Here is a 20,247-nt window from a genome sequence, read left to right as displayed (position 1 = left end):
AATCGTCATAGTGATCGTCATCTACACCAAAAATATTTAAAATGATGACAATATCTCACTATAAAGAGATTTTATCGAAGGTAAATATCTCTAAAAATGTTACTGTAGACTCACAATCAGCTTCTAATTAGTCGAAAGAGTAGCTTCACCTGGAAGGGTAGTTCAGGCAAAGTGAAGTTAAGCTCTTCAGTTAAAAAGTCCTGCTTGTTACCAGTCTGCCATAACCGTATCCAATCTTGGTCCGTCATCAAATGCACATACAGTGTGTACATGTTTGGGTTTGGAATTTCATAGCGGAGCTTCATTGTGTAGTGGACGTCCTCAATACCACAAAGCTGTGGTGACATCAGGTGCTGTCTTTTCTCATTCTTCATTTGCACAAAGCAGCACTTTCTGTTATGTGTGTCTAAACACAAAATAAGCCACCTCACCTCAACGAAAAGTATGACATTTTACTACATAGATATACAATTATTAGCATAAGCGAAAGTTCTTACTTTTAAAGCTACACAATGATCATTAAATGCATCATCCATATCTTGATGGCTTCCCTACTCTATTGGTGGTAAGAAAGTTGGGTGTTAGAGACCGTACTGTTGTTGTAGAATTTATATGAGCTGGAGGCCCAAATCCTCTCTGACACTGGCTTTTTCTTACAAGCCCTCAAAAAGTTAGGGGGGCGCGTATAGAACATGTTGATACTTATCTACAGGACTGCACCACTAATAAACCAAACTTAGGATAATGACTAGATCGGAAACGTCTGCTTATGTCTACATCCGTCAGCCATGACTATACTGATGTCCCTAGCCGATACAAAAGTCTTTACTATAAAGACACCGTCACCAATACCAAGCCCTACGTGCTCACTATGTTGTATCACTTAAGTGTTTACTGTTGTCTAGCTCTGTTAAACCCACTAAGGCAGTAGTCATGAAGCAAGGTATGTCTTTGCAATAGGGCAAGATGGGGAACTCAAGGACGCGACTCTTGTTTGTGAAAGTATTGTGCAGTGTAGAGACCCTATAAATGTTTTACAGGTCACTGTACTTATAAAGTGGAAAAAGTGCCCCGGAATAAAGTAGCATGAAGAAGTGCCAGTGACTCTTAACATCATTAACCTCGGAAACAAGAAACTTTCCCTTGAGTTCTCTATTTTATCCCATAGCAAAGACTTACTGTTGCTTCAGAACACAGCCTAAGTAGATGTCTACACATGATATGCCTTGCCTACAAGACCGTCTACATGACAGATGCTTAGACTTGTTCGTACTCACAACACCAGCCTATCTTCCAGTTGTAGTTGTTTGTCCAACCGCAGAAGTCTGTCTTGAAATCACAGCTTCCTGTTTTGATAGAGTGGAGTAATACAAAAAAGGGATTAGCTTTGTCTGCATAGAAAAATAACTTGGACTACATGGCTTCCATAGTTTTATTTTTTTACCTTATTTCCTACTGTCTGTGTATCAATTTCCTTGTAACACTTTTTAGCGATGTAGTCTCTTAGGTTCTCGTCATATCATGAATTGTGACATCCGCGTTTATTTACAAATATATCATCGTTAAATTACAGGACACCACGCGGTTTTAGTCAAAGTCCTATAGCAGTCTGTTTCAATTTTATAGTTTAATTTACACACAGAAATATAAATATATTATTTATTTAATAATCTACGTTATTAGTATTATTCAAGAACCTCTCTGCTAGTGTGTTTAAATACTGTACTTATTGTAATTATTATGAGATAGAAATTTTGTCGATAGGAAGAAATAGGGATGGTTGAAGATCTGTTAATTTTTCTCACCTTTGCCTTTACTGTCAAGCCACCGAAAGCTTTCACAAGTGCTGAAAATAAATTGATAGCATATTCCTCAAGATTCTAAACCTCTTTCCACTCTCCATCTGTCTCTTCTCGATATAGATAATTATATATCAACTGTTAAATGTTTAAATGCCAACTTGTATATGTAAGTGATAGAACTTTTGTGTTCGTGTACCTCCGCGGTTCTCAAACGGTGGGGAGCGCCCCCCTGGGGGGGGGGCGATGTGCTTACAAGGGGGGCGCGAAGGTGGTCATTTTTTAAAAGTTTCTTATACCGGTATTAGTGAAATTAGCTTACATTGCTGGCTAAGGGGGGTCGCGCGGACCTACCTTTGTTCGTCATGGGGGCGTCACAAGTAAAAGGTTGAGAACCGCTGGTGTACATCTTTCTTATAGTGGGATTATTTAAAGGTATTGACATCGCACAAAGAACATTGGAAATTTATCACTCGACGGAATGAGTTGTGTTGGAACAAAGTCAAAAAAGAAAGAAAGAGTTAAAAGAACAAATACACATAGATATACGCAGTGCATGAAGGGACAACCAAACACAAATGTATATAACTGTTATAGAACAAAAAAACAAGTTTCCCGTACCTTGTTGTTGTATAGCACAACACCATCTCAGTGAAGACAAGCAGCAAAAAGACTGAGATCTTCATCATGTTTACACTTGAAAACAAAAGCAGTGTCACGATCTTATCAAACGTGAATATAAATGTTACCGCAACAAGATAATGATTCAAAGAATTTTAAAAAATCTTGATGCTGCACCTAAAATATTCCTTCCTGGGAACCTCTACACGTTCTGCCCTTTTCCTTGCTCTTTACAGCGATAACACTCTATGAAGATTAATGTTATGAATGTTAAGAACAGAAGTAAAGATGTAAAATGTAGGCCTCTCATACAACCACAATTTCAGAGTTTAACTCACGATCAACAGGCGACTGTGTAGACTTGCAGTAGATATCAAGTGTGTTGTATGTTGTCTCTGCTCCGTGGAAGAAACCAGGAAGATGTTTACAGTTGACACTGTGTGTGTTTGTCGGGATTATAATGTGTTTGCTCTCTGTAATCTGGCTGAATGGACACTTCTGTGGAGCAGGAAGGTCGACTGTCGACAGAATCCTGGCTTGTTTTTCAGAAACGTTTTTAAGAAAATAAAGCACAAAGTGTTTCATGTAATATAAGCAATGATCACCACGTGACCAGTCTCTCCACGCTTCATTTGACCAGCGCATTAATATAGAAGACCACTGACAAGAGAAGTATGCTAAATATTAGTATATTCTAATCGAAAACACACACAAACATGCATGCTGAATATGACTTTAGTATTTATAAAGAGCGTTTATGTATTCAGTAGCGAACATGAAGTATATTCCCATCCTTTGGACTTTGACGACAAAGTTGTGTCTTTACCTGTGTGTGGTTGTAGATGCCGCCAATAACAAACATAGAGCAGCCGGTTAATATCAAGGTTCATATCTTTTTAAAGGGAAAGACAGCTTGTTAATAGACTTGTTAATAGACTTGTTAGTGTTCATGTCCAGAGAAAGTCCAGGATCAGGACACACAGTTACCTTGTCATTTCCAGCGCTGTAAACGGCGATGTTGCTGGTGAATCTTCATGTGCGGACTTGTCGGTACAAAAGTTATCAGAACAGGTTTGTAAAAGGCTGAAAGCTTTGTTTTGATGTATATTCAGTGACTTTTCTTTCATTTTTTCTCTTGTTGTCTCCCTCTATTACACACGCGCGAACACACGACTTTGCACGGTTTGAGTGGAAGACACAAGACGAAGGAAGCGAGTAGTACGGCCTGTAATATAAGATAATGTAAGATAATGTTGACAAGCTGCAATGCGGCGAGTTCTGCGAGGGTCATAGATGCCAGAAATAGAAAAAAGACAAACGGCGAGGGAAGGACAAAGGGAGATAAGTCATGGACTGGGTGCCTGTTGGTCGCTTAGTTCCCTTTGTTACAGCTTCTTTGATGCGTTTTTGTCAAACGTGTGAACCACTTATTTCTTTGTTCATTTGGGTGAAGGGTAAACGTAAACAAGGAATACAGAATCACGGCTGTAAATCTTCCTGCTATCACAAAAATAATTGTTTCTGAAAGTTGTAAACAAGATACACGTACAGTACATGGACTAAGAGACTTTCTTAACTAAACACTTCATGGTATATGTGGTTGTTTGGTAAAGTTTTATACATGGTGGTTGTATAGAAAGGACGATTAGTGCCAAATTAAGAAAGGCCTTGATTACTAATGATAAAAGTGGGGGTAACTATTAAATTTTTATTCTTGGTCTCATACATATCTTTGAAAATATATCAAACATACACTCGCACATTCTCCACTCTGTTTCACACACACACATACACGTACGTGCGTACACACGTGGGCACGCGCACTAAAGGCGTTGGCAGGACGTACACGGAGCTGTAAAGTCGGAAGGAAGCACAGACGCGGTTTAACAGTGGTTAGTGTCTGCAGGCTGCACAGCGGAGTAAATACTTCTGGTCTGTTTGTATGGCAAGAACTCGGCAGACGTGCAGACAACAAATTAAACTATGTGCCGGAAGATTTTTCGCTAGTGATATCAGTTCGTCTTGCTGCCGGCGGAAAAATCACTTACATGAACGTTGATGAAGATTCCTACGGTCTCGCTTTGCCAGTTGTCACTGGGCTATAGTGCAAATACATGCACCTCGCCGGGATGAATAGAAAAAGAGGCAAAACACATAAAATAAGAACGGGAAGACATAAAGTATCTGGGACCATATGACTAACGCATCTTTACCTGCAAGGTATGGGTACTCAGGTGGGTGAGCATTGTTGACATCAAGTGGAGGAATGTCACTCGCAGGAACGCTGTCACAGGGATGTGAAAAACAGAAAAAATATACAGTTGTTTTGGGGTTGTTTTTTTTCCTGCTAAAGTTTATCTTCTGTTAACGTGGATAGTCGGCAATGTTTAAAGTTTCAAAATAAGCTTCTTAATTTCTTAGTATCTTCGGAAATACTTTTAGATTAACGTCTGCTAAAATCGTTATTTAATTACAAAATCTTACTTCCTTTTATATTTCTTCTTTTTCTGTCTGATGAACACGAATACAACGATAATTAAAAGGATGAGGGCCGCAACAACTCCTCCCACAACTGTTGCTGTAGTAGTCAGACCATCAGATGATTGCAATGTTGACGTTGTTGTCATCGAAGCTTCATCAACACGAGAACTGAACCAGTTATCACTAGTCGTTGTGTCGGTGTCAGCACAGAAAGAAGTTCCACTTTGTACAGTGGATGTTATTGCTTCGGTCGTTGATAGTCGATGGAATGAAACGTTGAAAATAAGTATCCCCCATCAACACCCGAATTAAACGGGTTTGCATTTTGGCCTTGAATTAAAATCTGTACAGAAACACGCAACAATGGTTTATAAAAATAAATAACTGTGTGACAGTCATCTACCAATCAATTTGTGAAGTGAATAGGACTTCTGCTTACACAGCTGTACTCGAAATAAAGTAAGAAATATTGAGATACAAAAATACTAACTAGAAATAAGATAAAACTTAATGCAAACTTTCAAACAGCAAACGAGTCGGCATGCACAGTGTGGCTGTTGTAAATTATAAAGAAGTATAAGTATATAGAAATATTAATGTAGTAAGACTGTAGTAGAGTTCAAAAAAATAGCTTAGGCGGAAAGTATTTGTGTTAAAAGTAAAGTTCAAGATAAGTTAAACTTTCAAATCGGTCAACAAAAAATTCTATAATGTTATAAATACAGCGAATGAAACTTGCCAAAAGTGGACAAAGGAGTATTGTGATTTTATAGAGAGACATCCTAACTTAGAACTCTGGGTTCCTGCCGGTGCTAAGAGTACAAAGATGGGTAAAACTGTGACAGTTGAGACAATGAAAACACAAAGAATACCCATAGTATTAAATGCGTGCTGTTTTGGGGAACTGAAATATCAAAGTCTGCTCATTACAATGTGAGCTGTGAGTCAGAAGTTTCTAGAGTTGCTTGACTTACCAGCCATGTCTGCATTTTAATGTGTCTTCTAAAGCACAAAAAAGAAATGAGTGATACTACAAATTTGTTAGCAAAGCTTCTTGAGAGAGATACTTGCCAGTCTTTGGTCGACTACTGGTATCAATCAGTAGCTTACAAAGCCAACCAAAATAAATATTAAATGACAAAATACAATCTCACAAAAGATGTGTGAAGGATGGTCAGTTGCTGACGTCTTAGCTCAATGCTAATACATGTGGCTTCAATGTTTTTAGTTGTTCATTTTCTTCTTATCTATCACTCAGACATGTTCAGTGCAGCACTCAACGCACCCAGTCAGGCGAGAAACAGCATAATCAGAATGGTCAACTTGCCTTAAAAGCACAGAAATAATAGAGATGACCACTGAACTTTATGAATGAACTCAGAGTCTGGATAAAGACATCAGCTCGTGAAAAGACAAACTTCACCTTCTGTGGTGTTGTGCATACAGTGATGTTGAGCTCTTTCGTCTTGCTGTTGTCGTCAATGTCACTCTCCCATAATAATTCTCCGATGTTGTTCGTTTTCAAGCCCACAGACAACACGTATTTATCTGGTTCTGGAATTTCGTAGTGGAGTTTCATTGTGTAGATCACGCAGTCAGTGCGACAAAGGTATGGAGACGTCAGCTCACAACTTTCCTTCTCCACAAAGCTACAGCTTCCTTCCTGTGATTCTAAACAGATGAAACCGGGCACATTGTCACACACACAATAAAAACAATAACGATGCACACTGAACGACGTAAGTACACACGAAATGTGGGACGGTTAATGTGCAATACCAATCGGGTTCTTTAACTTTTATTTCGCTGCAATACTCCTAACAGATAATATACATAATATACTCACTAGATTGGTCGACCTTCCAATTTCTGTTCTTCCAGCCGCAAAAATCTTTTTTGAAATCACAAATCCCTGTTTTTATGGTAAAACAAGAAACTTAACATTTTGAATAGTCACTCACTAATTACGATTTCCATGTTCAGTACTGTATTCAACCATGGACAATAGGGTTTCTTTATTAATATTTATTTTTTACACTATTAATGGTTGTATGAAGTCAAGTGACTTTGGCTAGATTCAAATACAATATTTTTAGACTACATGTAAAATCTTTTCGTACATAAACAGCACGTGCAATCCCAGTAAACCCAGAATAAACATGTCACCACTTGGTGACAACAGGACTGACAGCAGCTCTGAACACTTTGTAACTGCCCCAAACTTTAAGTTTGAACACACTAGCTGACGTACACTGCTCAAGAACTCGTTAGCAATGTGGTTTATTTGTCATAAAGTAACTCACGCTATTCTATAATAATAAACAATAAAGACAGGCTTACTGGACCTACCTTTACATTGACTTTCAAGCCATTGAAACTCTTCCTGGCAAGTTCTGCTACTGAAATAATGTCACATTGTGAGAGATTTGTTGTCTTTTTCTTCTAATTACTGTTTAATTATTTGACAAATATCTTATCGCTCTTAAGGAAGTTTTTATACAAGGCTATCACAAGCTTTTTATATGATCTTGAGTGGATTCTTTTTTTGAAAAAGAGTGTAATAAATTAGTTACCAAAAATATGAGAGGAAGGTCCCTACATATACACAAAAATAACACGAATCTAACTTTATTACTTTAACTAAAGAAAAAACAAAACCGTTTCCACATACCTTGAAAAAGTTATACCTGTGTCAAACGTCAAGGCCATGGCAACAAAGAGAGAGAATGTAGCGGCTAAAATCTTCATGTTTGGGGCAGTTTCAACATCAAGATATGGTGAAAAGACTCGTCACTGAACATAAAACAATAACATAGTATTACAGAAGCTGAGTGGCAATGGTTTGCTCTAACGAGCAGAATAGGCAACCTTCTTTTTGCTTAGGTTAGAAGTAACAGCAATACTTTGCCAACTGTTAATAACAATGAAATGTGTTGTGTACACTTCTAGAACCGTCACTTTACTGCTGTACACAATTTAGTGTTTAAAATGGTGGTAGTTTATTGACATATCCACAATAAACTGTTAGTATAGTGTGCTTGCCACGTTATTCATCGTGCTAAAGTTCGCATTAGAAGTCATTAATGATGCTAAAATTGTAGTACAGGTAGTCCTCGGGTTACGACGGTCTCGAGTTACGTCGTTTCGCGGTTACGACACTCATGATAGAAATCAGCACCAGGTCATAAAGTTGGCAAGGAGTGACTGACTTTGCTTTTTGGGGGCAATGCTGCTGGCGACTACAAACTGAAGCCCATGCTGGTGTATCAGGCTGAGAATCCAAGGGCACTCAATGGCATTTCAAATGGTCAACTACCAATCATCTGGAAGTCTTATAGGAAGGCATGGGTGACACTTGCAGTGTTTGATTACTGGTTCACCAACCATTTTGTGCCAGACGTGAAGTGGTATTGTACCTCCAAGGTACCTCCCTTTAAGGTGTCGCTAATTCTGGACAATGTCCCTGGACACCCTGCCCATCTGGATGACTTTAACCCTAATGTCAGGGTGGTTTACCTTCCACCTAATACCACTGCCCTAATACAGCCTATGGACCAAGGAGTCGTTGCTACATTCAAGGCCTACTACCTCCGAAGGGTCATTGGTAATGCTTTAGCAGCAACTGAAAAGAATAAGGACTTGACTCTAAAGGACTTTTGGAAAACATACATCCTTGATGCTGTGAATAACATTGCTGATTCCTTGGATGAGGTTAAGCAGACCAGTATGAATGGTGTGTGGAAAAAACTGTCCTCAGTTTGTGAATGATGTCACAGAGGTCCAAGAGACAGTGACTAGCGTCATAAAGAACGTTGTTGATATGAGTAAGACAATGAATCTGGAGGTGGAGGAGGATGATGTCACAGAGCTACTGGCATCTCATGGAGAGGAGTTATCTGCTGAGGACCTTATTCAACTGGAGAAGCAGATGATAGAGGAAGAGGAAGACATACCAACCCCAGAACCTAAGAGATTTACAAGGCAAGGCTTGGCAGCAGGTTTTGCCCTGATACAGGAAGGGTTGTCAAGGTTTGAGGCTGAGGATCACAACATGGAAAGGTACACTAGGGTTGGCAGAGGAGTCATGGATTCCCTTAGGTGTTACAAGGAGATCTTGGAGGAGAAGAAGATGTTCTCCTTCAAAACTAAACTGCAGCAGTACTTCAAGAAGGTAGAGAGGCCTGCAACAGATCCTGTACCTGTATCCTCTACCTCAGCTACCTCTTGACTCAGCTGCCCCAGTATCTCCAGCGCCTTCTGCAGCTTCCTCCCAATAAGCAAGCCTGTTCTCCTTTTGGAATTGTTATCTTTGTTTATTACAGTACTGTACACTGTTTATTACTGTTAAAGCTCTTACAGTACAGTATTTCATTATTAAACGTACTGTACTACAATATTTTACTGTACTTATGTTTATTGATAATTATGTAGGGTACTGTGTTAGGATAGGTGTTTGGATAGGCTAAGTGTTTGCAGTACTGTACTGTTATTATGGTACAGTACTGTATGAACGTATGATCCGACTTACGTCGAAATTCGGTTTACGACGCCGCGTAAGAACGGATCCCCGTCGTAAGTCGAGGACTACCTGTATAATCTAATATTATTATGATCACTTACCTGGACAAATGCAGAGTAGCTTTAAGTTTTCCCTAACCACCTTTTGGTAGTTTGTACTTCTCGAGAAACAGACCGGTGTGCAGTTTTGCATCAGACTTGCTTCTCTTCTGAGCAGAAACTTTTAACAAGGAAGAAATTTAAAATGATTTATCTTCGCCTTGGAGCATTTCCTGACTGCTAACAGCGAACACAATGTATACTGGTATTGAGGACACTAACAGATTGCAGCAGACTACGAAATCCACTACAATGCTAGAGCATTTCGGTCCTCGACCAACATTTTCGATGTTTGAGCACTTGCTGGGCACTTGACCATCACACTAAGACCTGTGTACGACGCCAGGCTCACTAGTGACGCTTGGAGAGTGAAACAAAGAGGAGGACGTCACTTTGCGGGTTAATTTTAAGCAAAAACTTGTCCTGCTGTCGTGTTTACAGTGTAGTGGCTTTTATGTCTATAGATATAAAGGCATACCGTAAGTAATCAATGAGCCCAAACAACTTTCTGGTGCTGAAAGTAAAGAAAAGCAAAACGTGTCGCCTTCAATGATATTCGTTGCGAGTTGTCTCCACTACGGGACAAATATGTTCAGACAGGTTATAACTTTTAACTGTTTCTTATCTTTTGTACGCGTGTGTGTATGTGTGTGTGTTCACTCGTGCGCTCACATGTGTGTGGTTGTAGATGCCGCCGTTAATATCGCTTTAAGGGAAAGACACTTGTTAAGAAACTTGTTAGTGTTGATGTCAAGAGAAAGTCCAGGATCTGGACTCACAGTTACCTTGATAGTTCCAGCGCTGTAAACGGCGAAGTTGCTTGTGAGTCTTCATGTGCGGACTTGTCGGTACTAACATTGTCAGAACAGGTTTGTAAAAGGCTGAAAACAAAGCTTTTTTCTATCTTCCATAGTGGAGCTTTCTAAAGACTTCGGTGTTCAAACCAACTTTGAAAGAAACGTAACAACCAAATATTTATTTTTACATTGTCTTAGTGGCCTACGTGGTCAATCATCACTGGGCTGCAGGTGTATTAGAATGTATTAGCACATTCAAGCGCCTAGTATTCAACCTGCATTAACGTGTGTCGTCTGTTGCACTACATGCTGGACGACGATGAAACCGGAAGGAAAAGGAGAGAGAGGGGCAGGGGGGAGAGAGAGCTCAGATCTTCTTATTAATAAGTCCATTTCAAGGGGGGAAGTGAGTAACATCAACAGCAATCATTTTGAACTGAAATGGAGCTGTAAGTAAGATTCTTTTATTTTAAATTATAGTATTTTCATCAAGCTGTACGTCCTTTAAAATAAGTTTTATGGCATATACACGTTCCTGAAAGCTCGTCTAAAGAAAATAAACACTAGCAGACACGGGCGAGGGCACTGTAAACATCTCTGTATGCTCCATTGACCCCGTTTGTATTAAAGCACGCAAAACACGTTTAATCCACAAGAAAGCTATCTCACTATTGACCTGATGGATCCGACAGTGTTTAGTATATTATAATATATTAATGTCACTGTGTCGCTCACCGAAAGTCAACATCTAACGCGGCTATGACAGACCAGATGCTGTGAGCTGCGAGTTATGCGAGGGTCAGAGATGCCAGTAGTAGAAAGAAGACACGCACAGAGGGAAGCGGAGTTATATGGTCAAAGGGAGATAAGTCAAGGACTGGGTGTCTGTTGGTGGCTTAGTTCCCTTTGTTACAGTTTCTCTTCTTTTCTGCGTTTTTCTCAAACATGTGAACCACTTATTTCTTTGTTCATTTTGGTGAAGGGTAAACGTAAACAAGGAATGAAGAATCATGGCCGTACATCTTCCTGCTATCACAAAAATAATTGTTTCTAAAAGTTTCAAATAAGATACATGTAGAGTACATGGACTAAGAGACTTTCTCAACTAACCACTTCATGGGATATGTGGCTGTTTGGTAAAGTTTTATACATGGATGGTTGTATAGAAATGACAATTAGTGTCAAATTAAGAAAGGCCTTGATGACTAATGATAAAGTGGGAGTAACTACTATATTTTTATTCCCTCTTTCATACAGATCTTTGAACATATATCAAACATACATTCGCACATTCAGCCCCCTCTCTGTTTCACACACACACACACATAGAGACACACAGAGATATCTTTATATAAATGGTATTTTAGATCTTTAGCTTCTGTGTGTTTTCTGGTAACAGCTAAAAAACAATAACAACTTTGTTAGTTCCTTAAAAACTAATGTTTTGTCCTATGATGTAAACAGTAAACATATTTGTGCTCATAAATGCTTGGTAACTTTCAATTGAGGGAGGAAAAAATAGAATAGATTCATTTAATTTTTTATAAACAAAGTTATATTGACATCTGTTGATGCACTTATCATGGCACATATAAGCATCATCATCAATCAATGGGCTGCAAGTCAACAACAAACATGTTTTCTTTGCTTGGCAGAAAAACTCAGCAAGAAATCATTGGAACTTTATCTGGATATGCTTTCGCTACACCTTTCTTCTTCATTACTATAATAATTGTAGCATTTGATTCTCAGTGGCATATCTAAGGCGAGCAATCAAGTAGTCAACTGTCAATTGTCTCCCGAAATGGTACGTTCACATGCCATACTGATCTGTAATACACACATTTTAAAACATGACGTCAGCATAAATATTCCTTTAGGTTTAGTTTTTTGTCATTGTCTAACAGTTTGCACAAAGTAAATAGTAACATTTTTATAATTGATATCAAGTGTAAAATAAACAAATATATAAATATAAATTCAATCTAAACATAGAATACTTAAATAGACAAAATAATGTCGACAAGCAGATATACTTAAAAACAATATCATCAAAGTAAAGGAGGAAGAACTCCCCGTCAAAGCGATATAGGTAAATTCGTCGACGATAGGAATTTCAAAGAAGACTTCTGTCAGTAACACATTCTAAAACATAGTGTGGACGAATGAATGAGTTTGAATGAAGGATGTCACGAAACATGAGGGCGTTAGCAAAACATGTCAGGAGGTAGACACTACACCTGTGTGAGTGATGCTCATGCAGTCCCATGATCGACTGTCTTACAGTAATTTCGCCCCAGAAGATAGGATGTTACAGATGGTTGTAATGGTCCTCAGGAGCTGTGACTAAATGTGGGTTTTTATTGCCGTCACCCTGCCGATCAAATCTGTGGTGCTCCTTGCCTTGCAGATGACTGTAGGTGTCTTCAGTAGCCAAAGTGGAGTATAGACCTCCTCCACCTTCACCATGACGACCAAGCTGCTTGTTGTCACTGTCGTGTGTGTGGTTGTAGATGTCGTCAGCAGCCAACGTTGAGGAGCCGGTTGCTCCAGCTGCACCTCGTTGTTTTCCTCTAGGAGCATCTTGCACACAATCATAGTTGTCTGGGTCGGATCGCGCTGTGGAAATATTTTCAATGTCACGACATTTAAAACAAGCAGTAAGCAAAAGATATACTCAAGTTTGATACTTGATTTATTCTCTCTCCCACACACACAAACGCAAACAGACATCACCCCAAGAACAATACAGCGGGCACACACATACACCCATCTTCATATTTGTAGTCAGCTGTGTTTACCAAAAATCTTTGGTAGCTGGACGGATATAAAATGAGACGCAGAAATGCAGCAAAATTAATTTGCTAAGAGAAATAATGCAAGTCTTCACCTGCAACAGAAGGGTTGAGGTGTCCACAAGCAGTGTTGACAGGAAGGAGACAAGGGTTAACTGTAGGCAGCCTGTCACATTGATTGGAAAATCAAAGCAGTTACATGTATGGTGTTGTAAATATTTGCTAGTTAATCACAATCGGCAAAATTCCTACTTTTAAGATAACTTCGTGATAAAAGACATCAATAGAAATCCATGTCAAACTCATTTAACTCAGACAAGAAGGGATAATTAAAGTCAAAATTATAATTAATCTATAACACATCCTTACGAATTTCGAGTGTTTTTTGTTTTTCTTCTGATGAGTACGACGACAATGATAACGGAAATAAGAAAAGCGATAACAGCCCCTGCCACTGCTGCTGCTACTGTTGTCAGATCACTGGTGGAGTTTGCTGACTGTGTATCAGAGGTGGTGGCATCACTCGCATGGGTTTCATTCTCTGTAGAAGTATTATACGCAGAAAAATATACTTTTAGGCTTTTTGATTATACTGCTGCTACTACATGATCAGCAAAAATAATTCAAGTAATTACAAACAGTTAAAGAGAGTGGAATAATCGGTTATAAAAAAATTTCCTTAGGTCTACCACCTTTCGTGGATAGACTAAATCGTTTTTAGCAGATTGCAACTTCTCTGTTCTCTCTCTCTCTATATATATATCTATATATGTATATGTGTTTATGAACGATTTCATTACTAGTCTTTTGTCTTCAAAGATCATAAAGTAAGAAAACAAAATAAAGGTAGAGAAATACTAAGAAAAAGCTTGCAACATTCTCCAGCGGACAGGAGTAATCATACAATGATCAGTTGAATTAATGACTACAGTAAAATTATTGTCGTTATTAACTGTGTCATCGTGATCAGAATGTACATACCTGACACTGCAAAGATAGAAGGATGTCACAGCTGACTTCAACGACAATTACAGTAACAATTCTTTCTGAAGGAGAGTGGTAGCACAAGTAAAATTTGCTTTTAATGTAGCCATTGTCCTAAAGGGCGGTAAGCCATTTCTTTAACAAGTAAATCATACTATATCTATTAAGATACATATAACTTATAAGGTAGTAATTGTAAAGTGGACAGATGTTTACATTAGCGTATCTAAGGTCCAACATGATCACATCTTGTGACAGCATGTAAACATTTGGTGACAGGGTAATTCCTTCCACGATAAGCCTGCAATCATTTAACCCCAGGGATCTGTTCTGTTCCCTGTTGCTATGCTTTAAGCAGATTGCAGCTGCACTAAGCTGATAAGAAAGTCTAATATCTCATCGACACTTAAAGTAAATTTCCTTTTGCTCAAGTAACAAGGACTTTTGTCTGCAGCATGCATTTACTTTTGGGGAATTATTTCATTGTAAACAAGTGTCGCAAGGAAAGTATATCATTTGTATTTTTGAGGAGGTGGGGGAGAAGGTAATGTACTTTGAAGGTTATTTATAACCAGACACATTATTTATTCTAGTAAATATATTCTTCATGACAACAATGTAAGCTTTTGGTTGAATATAGTCATAGGTTTAAACATTTGTGGTTGGTTTAAAAGGTCCCTAAGGTAATTGAATAAATCTTGTTACAGGAGTTCCACGACATAGTAAAAAAAAACTCTACATCAATCTCAATAAAAATGTCTTTATTAAAGGGTACTTACTGCTGATAGACTGCGAAAGTGTCGTGGTAGATATTGTTTTGTCTGTCAACGATCCCAGTGTGAGGCTTGTCGATAGAGAAGTAAAATCCATCGTCATTGATGTGGTTGTCGTGGTCATGAAAAGATCGTTTGTACGATAATTATTTCCGTTATTACTGATCTTTGTCTTGGTGACAACAAGTTGAGATAGAGAGCTCTTTCTTTCGATAACGCGTGTTTGTTTGTTTGATCTGATGTTCGTTTGATGAAACAAAACGTCTAAGATAAGTATGCTTTGATCCTGCTTCCACTTATTCGCCTTCTGTTCGCCTTCAATCATGATCTGTACAGTAATACAATAACACGAAAGATTAAAAATATGCACAAATATCAGACAGCCATCAATATACTAGTGTCTGAAATGTTTACAAGTAACCAAAAAATTCTTTAAAAAAACAAATTATGTTAACTGTATTAAGTACATGTTATGTTCAATGAATCAGTTTTTAAAGTAAAATATCTTTCACCAAAATATTTAAACACGATGAAATGTCCCACTCTAAAGAGATATTATCGAAAGTAAATTTCTGTAAAATATTATTGTATACTCAAAATTAATTTCTACATCGTAGAAAGAAGTTCTTCACCTTGAACGGTACTTGAGGCAAAGTGAAGTTAAGCTCTTCAGTTAAAACGTCCTCCTTGTTACCAGTCTGCCATAACATTTTCCCATTTCGGTCCGTCATCAATACACAGACAGTGTGTACTTGTTTGGTTTTGGAATTTCATAGCGGAGATTCATTGTGTAGTGGACGTCCTCACGACCACAAAGCTGTGGTGACATCAGTTGCTGTTCTATCTCATTATTCTTCATTTCCACAAAGCAGCAGTTTCTGTTATGGTTGTCTAAACACAAAATAACCCACACCCAGACACGTATGACATTTTACTAGGTAGAATATAAAATTATTAGCATAAGAGCAAATTCGTTCTTTTAAAGCTACACAATGATCATTAAATGCGCCATCCATATCTTGAAGACTTCCCTACCCTATTGGTGATAAGAAATGCGGTGTTAGACACCCACTGTTCTCGGGGCAGTATTTATGTGAGGCTGAGGCCCAACTCCTCTCTGACACTGGTTTTTTCTTACAAGCCCTCAAAATGTTAAGGGAGCGCCTATAGAACATGTTGATAATTCTCTACAACACAAAGAGAAACTTGATTATTGCAATGAGAGGACTACACCACTCAATAAATTAAACTTAGGATAATGACTAGATCGGAAACGTCTGCTTATGTCACACATCCGTAAACCATGACTATACTGATGTCCCTTCCATGGCAAAGACTTACTTCAGAACACCACCTAAGTAGATGTCTACACACGATACACCTTGACTACAAGACCGTCTACATGACAGATGCTCAGACTTGCTTGTACTTACAACACCAGCCTATCTCCCACTTGTAGTTGTTTGTCCAGCCGCAGAAGTTTGTCATGAAATCACAGCTTCCTGTTTTGATGGAGAAGATTAATACAGAAGAAGGTTTTAACCATAATTATTTTATTTAGACCATTTTCATAGTCTGCATAAAAAAATAACTTGGACTACATGGCTTCCATACTTTTATTTTTACATTATTTCCTACTATCTGTGTATCATGTTCCTTATAACACTTTTTAGCGATGTAGTCTGTTAGTTTCTCTTCTTATCATGCACATTGTGACATCCACGTTCATTTACAAATACATTATCATTGTAGAACAGGACACACGGTTTTACTCAAAGTCCTTTAGCAGTCTGTTTCAACTGTATGATATACTTTACACAGAGAAATACAAAAATAATCTACTTTGTGAGTATTATTTAAGAATATCTCTGGTAGTGTGTTTAAATACTGTACTTATTGTAATTAATATGAGATAGAAATTATGTCGATAGGGAAAAATAGGGATGGTTGAAGATCTGTTAATTTTTCTCACCTTTGCCTTTACTGTCAAGCCACCGAAAACTTTCACAAGTGCTGAAAATAAATTGATAGCATATTCCTCAAGATTCTTGAGCTCTTTTCGCTTTCCCTCTGTCTCCCCTCGAGATCAATAGATATATATATATACTGCTTTATACTGTTCAATGTTAAATGTTTCCTTGTATATGTGAGCGATAGAAGTTTTATTTCCGTGTACATCATTAATATATCGTTCTTATTTAGAGGCATTGACATCACACAAAGAACATTGAAAATTCATCAATCGACACAGTTAGCTGTGTTCGAACCAAGTCAAAACAAAAGAAAGAAAGAAAGAAGGAAAGAAAAAAAGAAAGAAAGAAAGAAAGAAAGAAAGAATAAGTGGAAAGAGAAAATATTCATAGATATGCGCAGTGACAGGACAATCAAACACAAATGTAGATAACTGTTATAGAAAAAAGTTCAAGAAACAAAAATCAGGTTTCCCGTACCTTTCTCTTGTATAGCACAACACTATCTCAGTGAAGACAAGCAGCAAGAAGACTGAGATCTTCATCATGTTTACTCTTGAAAACAAAAACAGTGTCAAGGTCTAATCAAACGTGGGTATAAGTTCACTGCAAGTCTTTGTTTACAGAGACTAAGTAGCGGCTGTTACCACAACAAGATAATGATTCAAAGAATTTGAGAAACACTTGATGTTGCAGCTAAAATATTCCTTCCTGGGAGCCTGTACACGTTCTGCTATTGTCCTTGTTCTTTACAGTGATAAAACTTTATGAAGATCAAACAAACAATGTTAATATCAGAAATAAACACTTAAATAGTAAGTTTTTTTCATGGAACCACATTTTCAGAGTTTAACTCACAATAAACAGGCGACTGTGTAGACTTGCAGTAGATGCCCAGTGTGTTGTATGTTGTCTCTGCTCCGTGGAAGAAACCAGGAAGATGTTTACAGTTGACTCTGTGTGTGTTTGTCCGGTTTATAATTTGCTCTCTGTAATCTTACTGATTGGATGACTTGTCTGGAGCAGCAAGGTCAAATGTCGACAGAATCCTGAACTGTTTTTAGAAACGTTTATAAGAAAATAAAGCACAATGTGTTTGATGCCAATGTAAGCAATGATCATCTCGTGACCAGTCTCTCTACGCTTCATTTAACCATTGTATAAATATAGAAGTCCAGTGATAAGGGAAAAGTGTTAAATATTAGTATTTTCTAATTGAAAACAAACACAAGAATGCAGGCTGGATATGACTTTAGTATTTATAAACAGCATTTATGTATCCAGTAGCGAACAAGAAGTATATCCCCCATCATTTGGTTGTAGATGCCTCCAATAACAAACACAGAGTATCAGGTTAATATCGAGGTTCATATCGTTTTAAGGGAAAGCCAGCTTGATAATAGACTTGTTAGTGTTCATGTCAAGAGAAAGTCCAGGATCAGGACACACAGTTACCATGTCATTTCCAGCGCTGTAAACGGCGATGTTGCTGGTGAGTCTTCATGTGCGGACTTGTCGGTACAAAAACTTATCAGAACATATTTGTAAAAGGCTGAAAACAAAGCTTTCCTTTTGATGTATATTCAACGGCTTTTCTTTCTTTCATTTTGTTTCTTTCTTGTTGTCTCCCTCTAATACACACGCACGCGAACACGCGACTTTGCACGGTTTTAGTGTAATACACGAGACGAAGGAAGCGACTAGTAGGCCTGTAAGTAGATAATGTCGACAAACTGCAATACAGAACGGATATTGTCAACACACTGTGCCCAGCCCAGAAGTTTTTTCTGATGAACTATTTCGCATTCGCGCTCATTGCCGGGAAGTCATCAAGCTGGAGGAGGGCAAGCGATGACGAGAAGCTTACTGATGACCTCTGTCGTCAAAACAACTTGAATGAAAAGTAACAACCAAACATTTATTTTTGTATTGTGTTAGTGGCTCGCGTGTTCAATCGTCACTGGCCTGTATGTGTATTAGAATGTATTAGCACATTCAGGCGCATTAAATTACCTGAGGTCTACTACCCCGCGTGTATGGACTAAATCGTTTCAGCAAATTACGGCTTCTCTGTTCTATATGTATATATGAACGGTTTAATTACTAGTCTTTTGTCTCGAAGATGATACAGTAAGAGAACAAAGAAAAAAGGAAGAGGAATACTAAGAACAAGTTTTCAACATTATTGTGTGGCCAATGGTAATCATAAAACCATCCGTTGAATTAACGCCTGCAGTGAGATGCATGTTGTAGTTATTAACATGTCACAGCTGACTACAATGACAATTACAGTAACAATTCTTTCTGAAGGATAGTGGTAGCACAAGTAAAATTTGCTTTTAATGTAGCCAGTGTCCTAAAGGGAGTTTGTCTATTTCTTATACAAGAAAATCATACTATATCAATATGCACTAGATACATATAACATAAAATAGTAATGTAAAGTGGACATATGTTTATATTAGCGTATCTAAGGTCCAAACAAGATCACATCTTGTGACAACATGTAAACGTTTGGTGACAGGGTAATTCTTACACGATCAGCCTGCATTAATTTAACCCCAGGGATCTGTTCTGTTCCATGTTGCTATGTTTAATCAGTTTGCAGCTGCACTAAGCTGACAAGGAATTCTAATATCTCATCGACACTTAAAGTAAATTTCCTTTTTGCTCAAGTAACAAGGACTTTTGTCTGCAGCATGCATTTATTTTTAGAGAATGATTTCATTGTAAACAAGAGTCGCAAGCGAAGTATAACAGTTGTGGTATTTTTTGTGGAGGTAGGGGAGAAGGTTCTTTAAAGGTTATTTATAACCAGACACATTGTTTATTCTAGCAAATATTTTCTACACGACAACAATGTAGATGGTTGTTCGAATGTAGTCTTACATTTAACAATTTCTGGTTTGTCTAAAAGGTCCTTAAGGTAATTAGTAAATACTGTTTCAGCAGTTCCAAGACATACCATAAGAAACTCTACATTAATCTCAATAAAAATGTCTTTATTAAAGGGTACTTACTGCTGATAGACTGCGAAAGTGTCGTGGCAGGTACGGTATTGTCTGTCAACGATCCCTGTGTGATGCCTGCCGATAGAGAAGTAAAATCCATCGTCATTGATGTGGTTGTCGTGGTCATCAAAAGATCGTTTGTACGATAATTATTTCCGTTATCCTTGATCTTTGTCTTGGTGACAACAGGTGGAGATAGAGAGGTCTTTCTTTCGATAACGCGTGTTTGTTTGTTTGATCTGATGTTCGTTTGATGAAACAAAACGTCTAAGATAAGTATGCTTTGACCCTGCTTCCACTTATTCGCCTTCTGTTCGCCTTCAATCATGATCTGTACAGTAATACAATAACACGAAAGATTAAAAATATGTACAAATATCAGACAGCCATCAATATACT

General features: G+C 38.0%; 1 protein-coding gene across 16 annotated transcripts in view; it reads right to left on the bottom strand.

Annotated features, from left to right (window-relative positions):
* The window catches only part of LOC112559049, a 33,506-nt gene that overhangs the window by 8,402 nt on the left and 4,857 nt on the right, over window positions 1–20,247 (bottom strand). For 3 of the 16 annotated variants that reach the window (XM_025229910.1, XM_025229907.1, XM_025229912.1), the window contains exons 1-4: window positions 2,421–2,452; window positions 1,806–1,846; window positions 1,278–1,346; window positions 150–406 (exon numbers count right to left, since the gene is read on the bottom strand). Coding sequence is in view for 8 of the 16 variants with exons in the window: in XM_025229905.1 (XP_025085690.1) it covers window positions 1,278–1,346; window positions 1,806–1,846; window positions 2,421–2,488 (178 nt within the window). In the remaining 8 variants the exon portion in view is untranslated. Of the gene's footprint in view, window positions 1–114; window positions 407–1,277; window positions 1,347–1,805; window positions 1,847–2,420; window positions 2,496–2,758; window positions 4,705–4,904; window positions 5,245–6,324; window positions 6,573–6,747; window positions 6,814–7,250; window positions 7,301–7,572; window positions 7,695–9,521; window positions 9,674–11,648; window positions 12,935–13,205; window positions 13,277–13,479; window positions 15,196–15,499; window positions 15,759–16,300; window positions 16,370–16,839; window positions 16,881–17,317; window positions 17,393–17,695; window positions 20,180–20,247 lie in introns of those variants that run through there. The other 13 variants (XM_025229900.1, XM_025229914.1, XM_025229905.1 and 10 more) reach the window with 12 other exon arrangements.

Source organism: Pomacea canaliculata, linkage group LG3, assembly GCF_003073045.1.
Source record: "Pomacea canaliculata isolate SZHN2017 linkage group LG3, ASM307304v1, whole genome shotgun sequence".
Lineage (NCBI taxonomy): Eukaryota > Metazoa > Mollusca > Gastropoda > Architaenioglossa > Ampullariidae > Pomacea > Pomacea canaliculata.
Note: the sequence above shows the minus strand (reverse complement) of the source record. Positions and strands in the feature narration are given on the sequence as shown.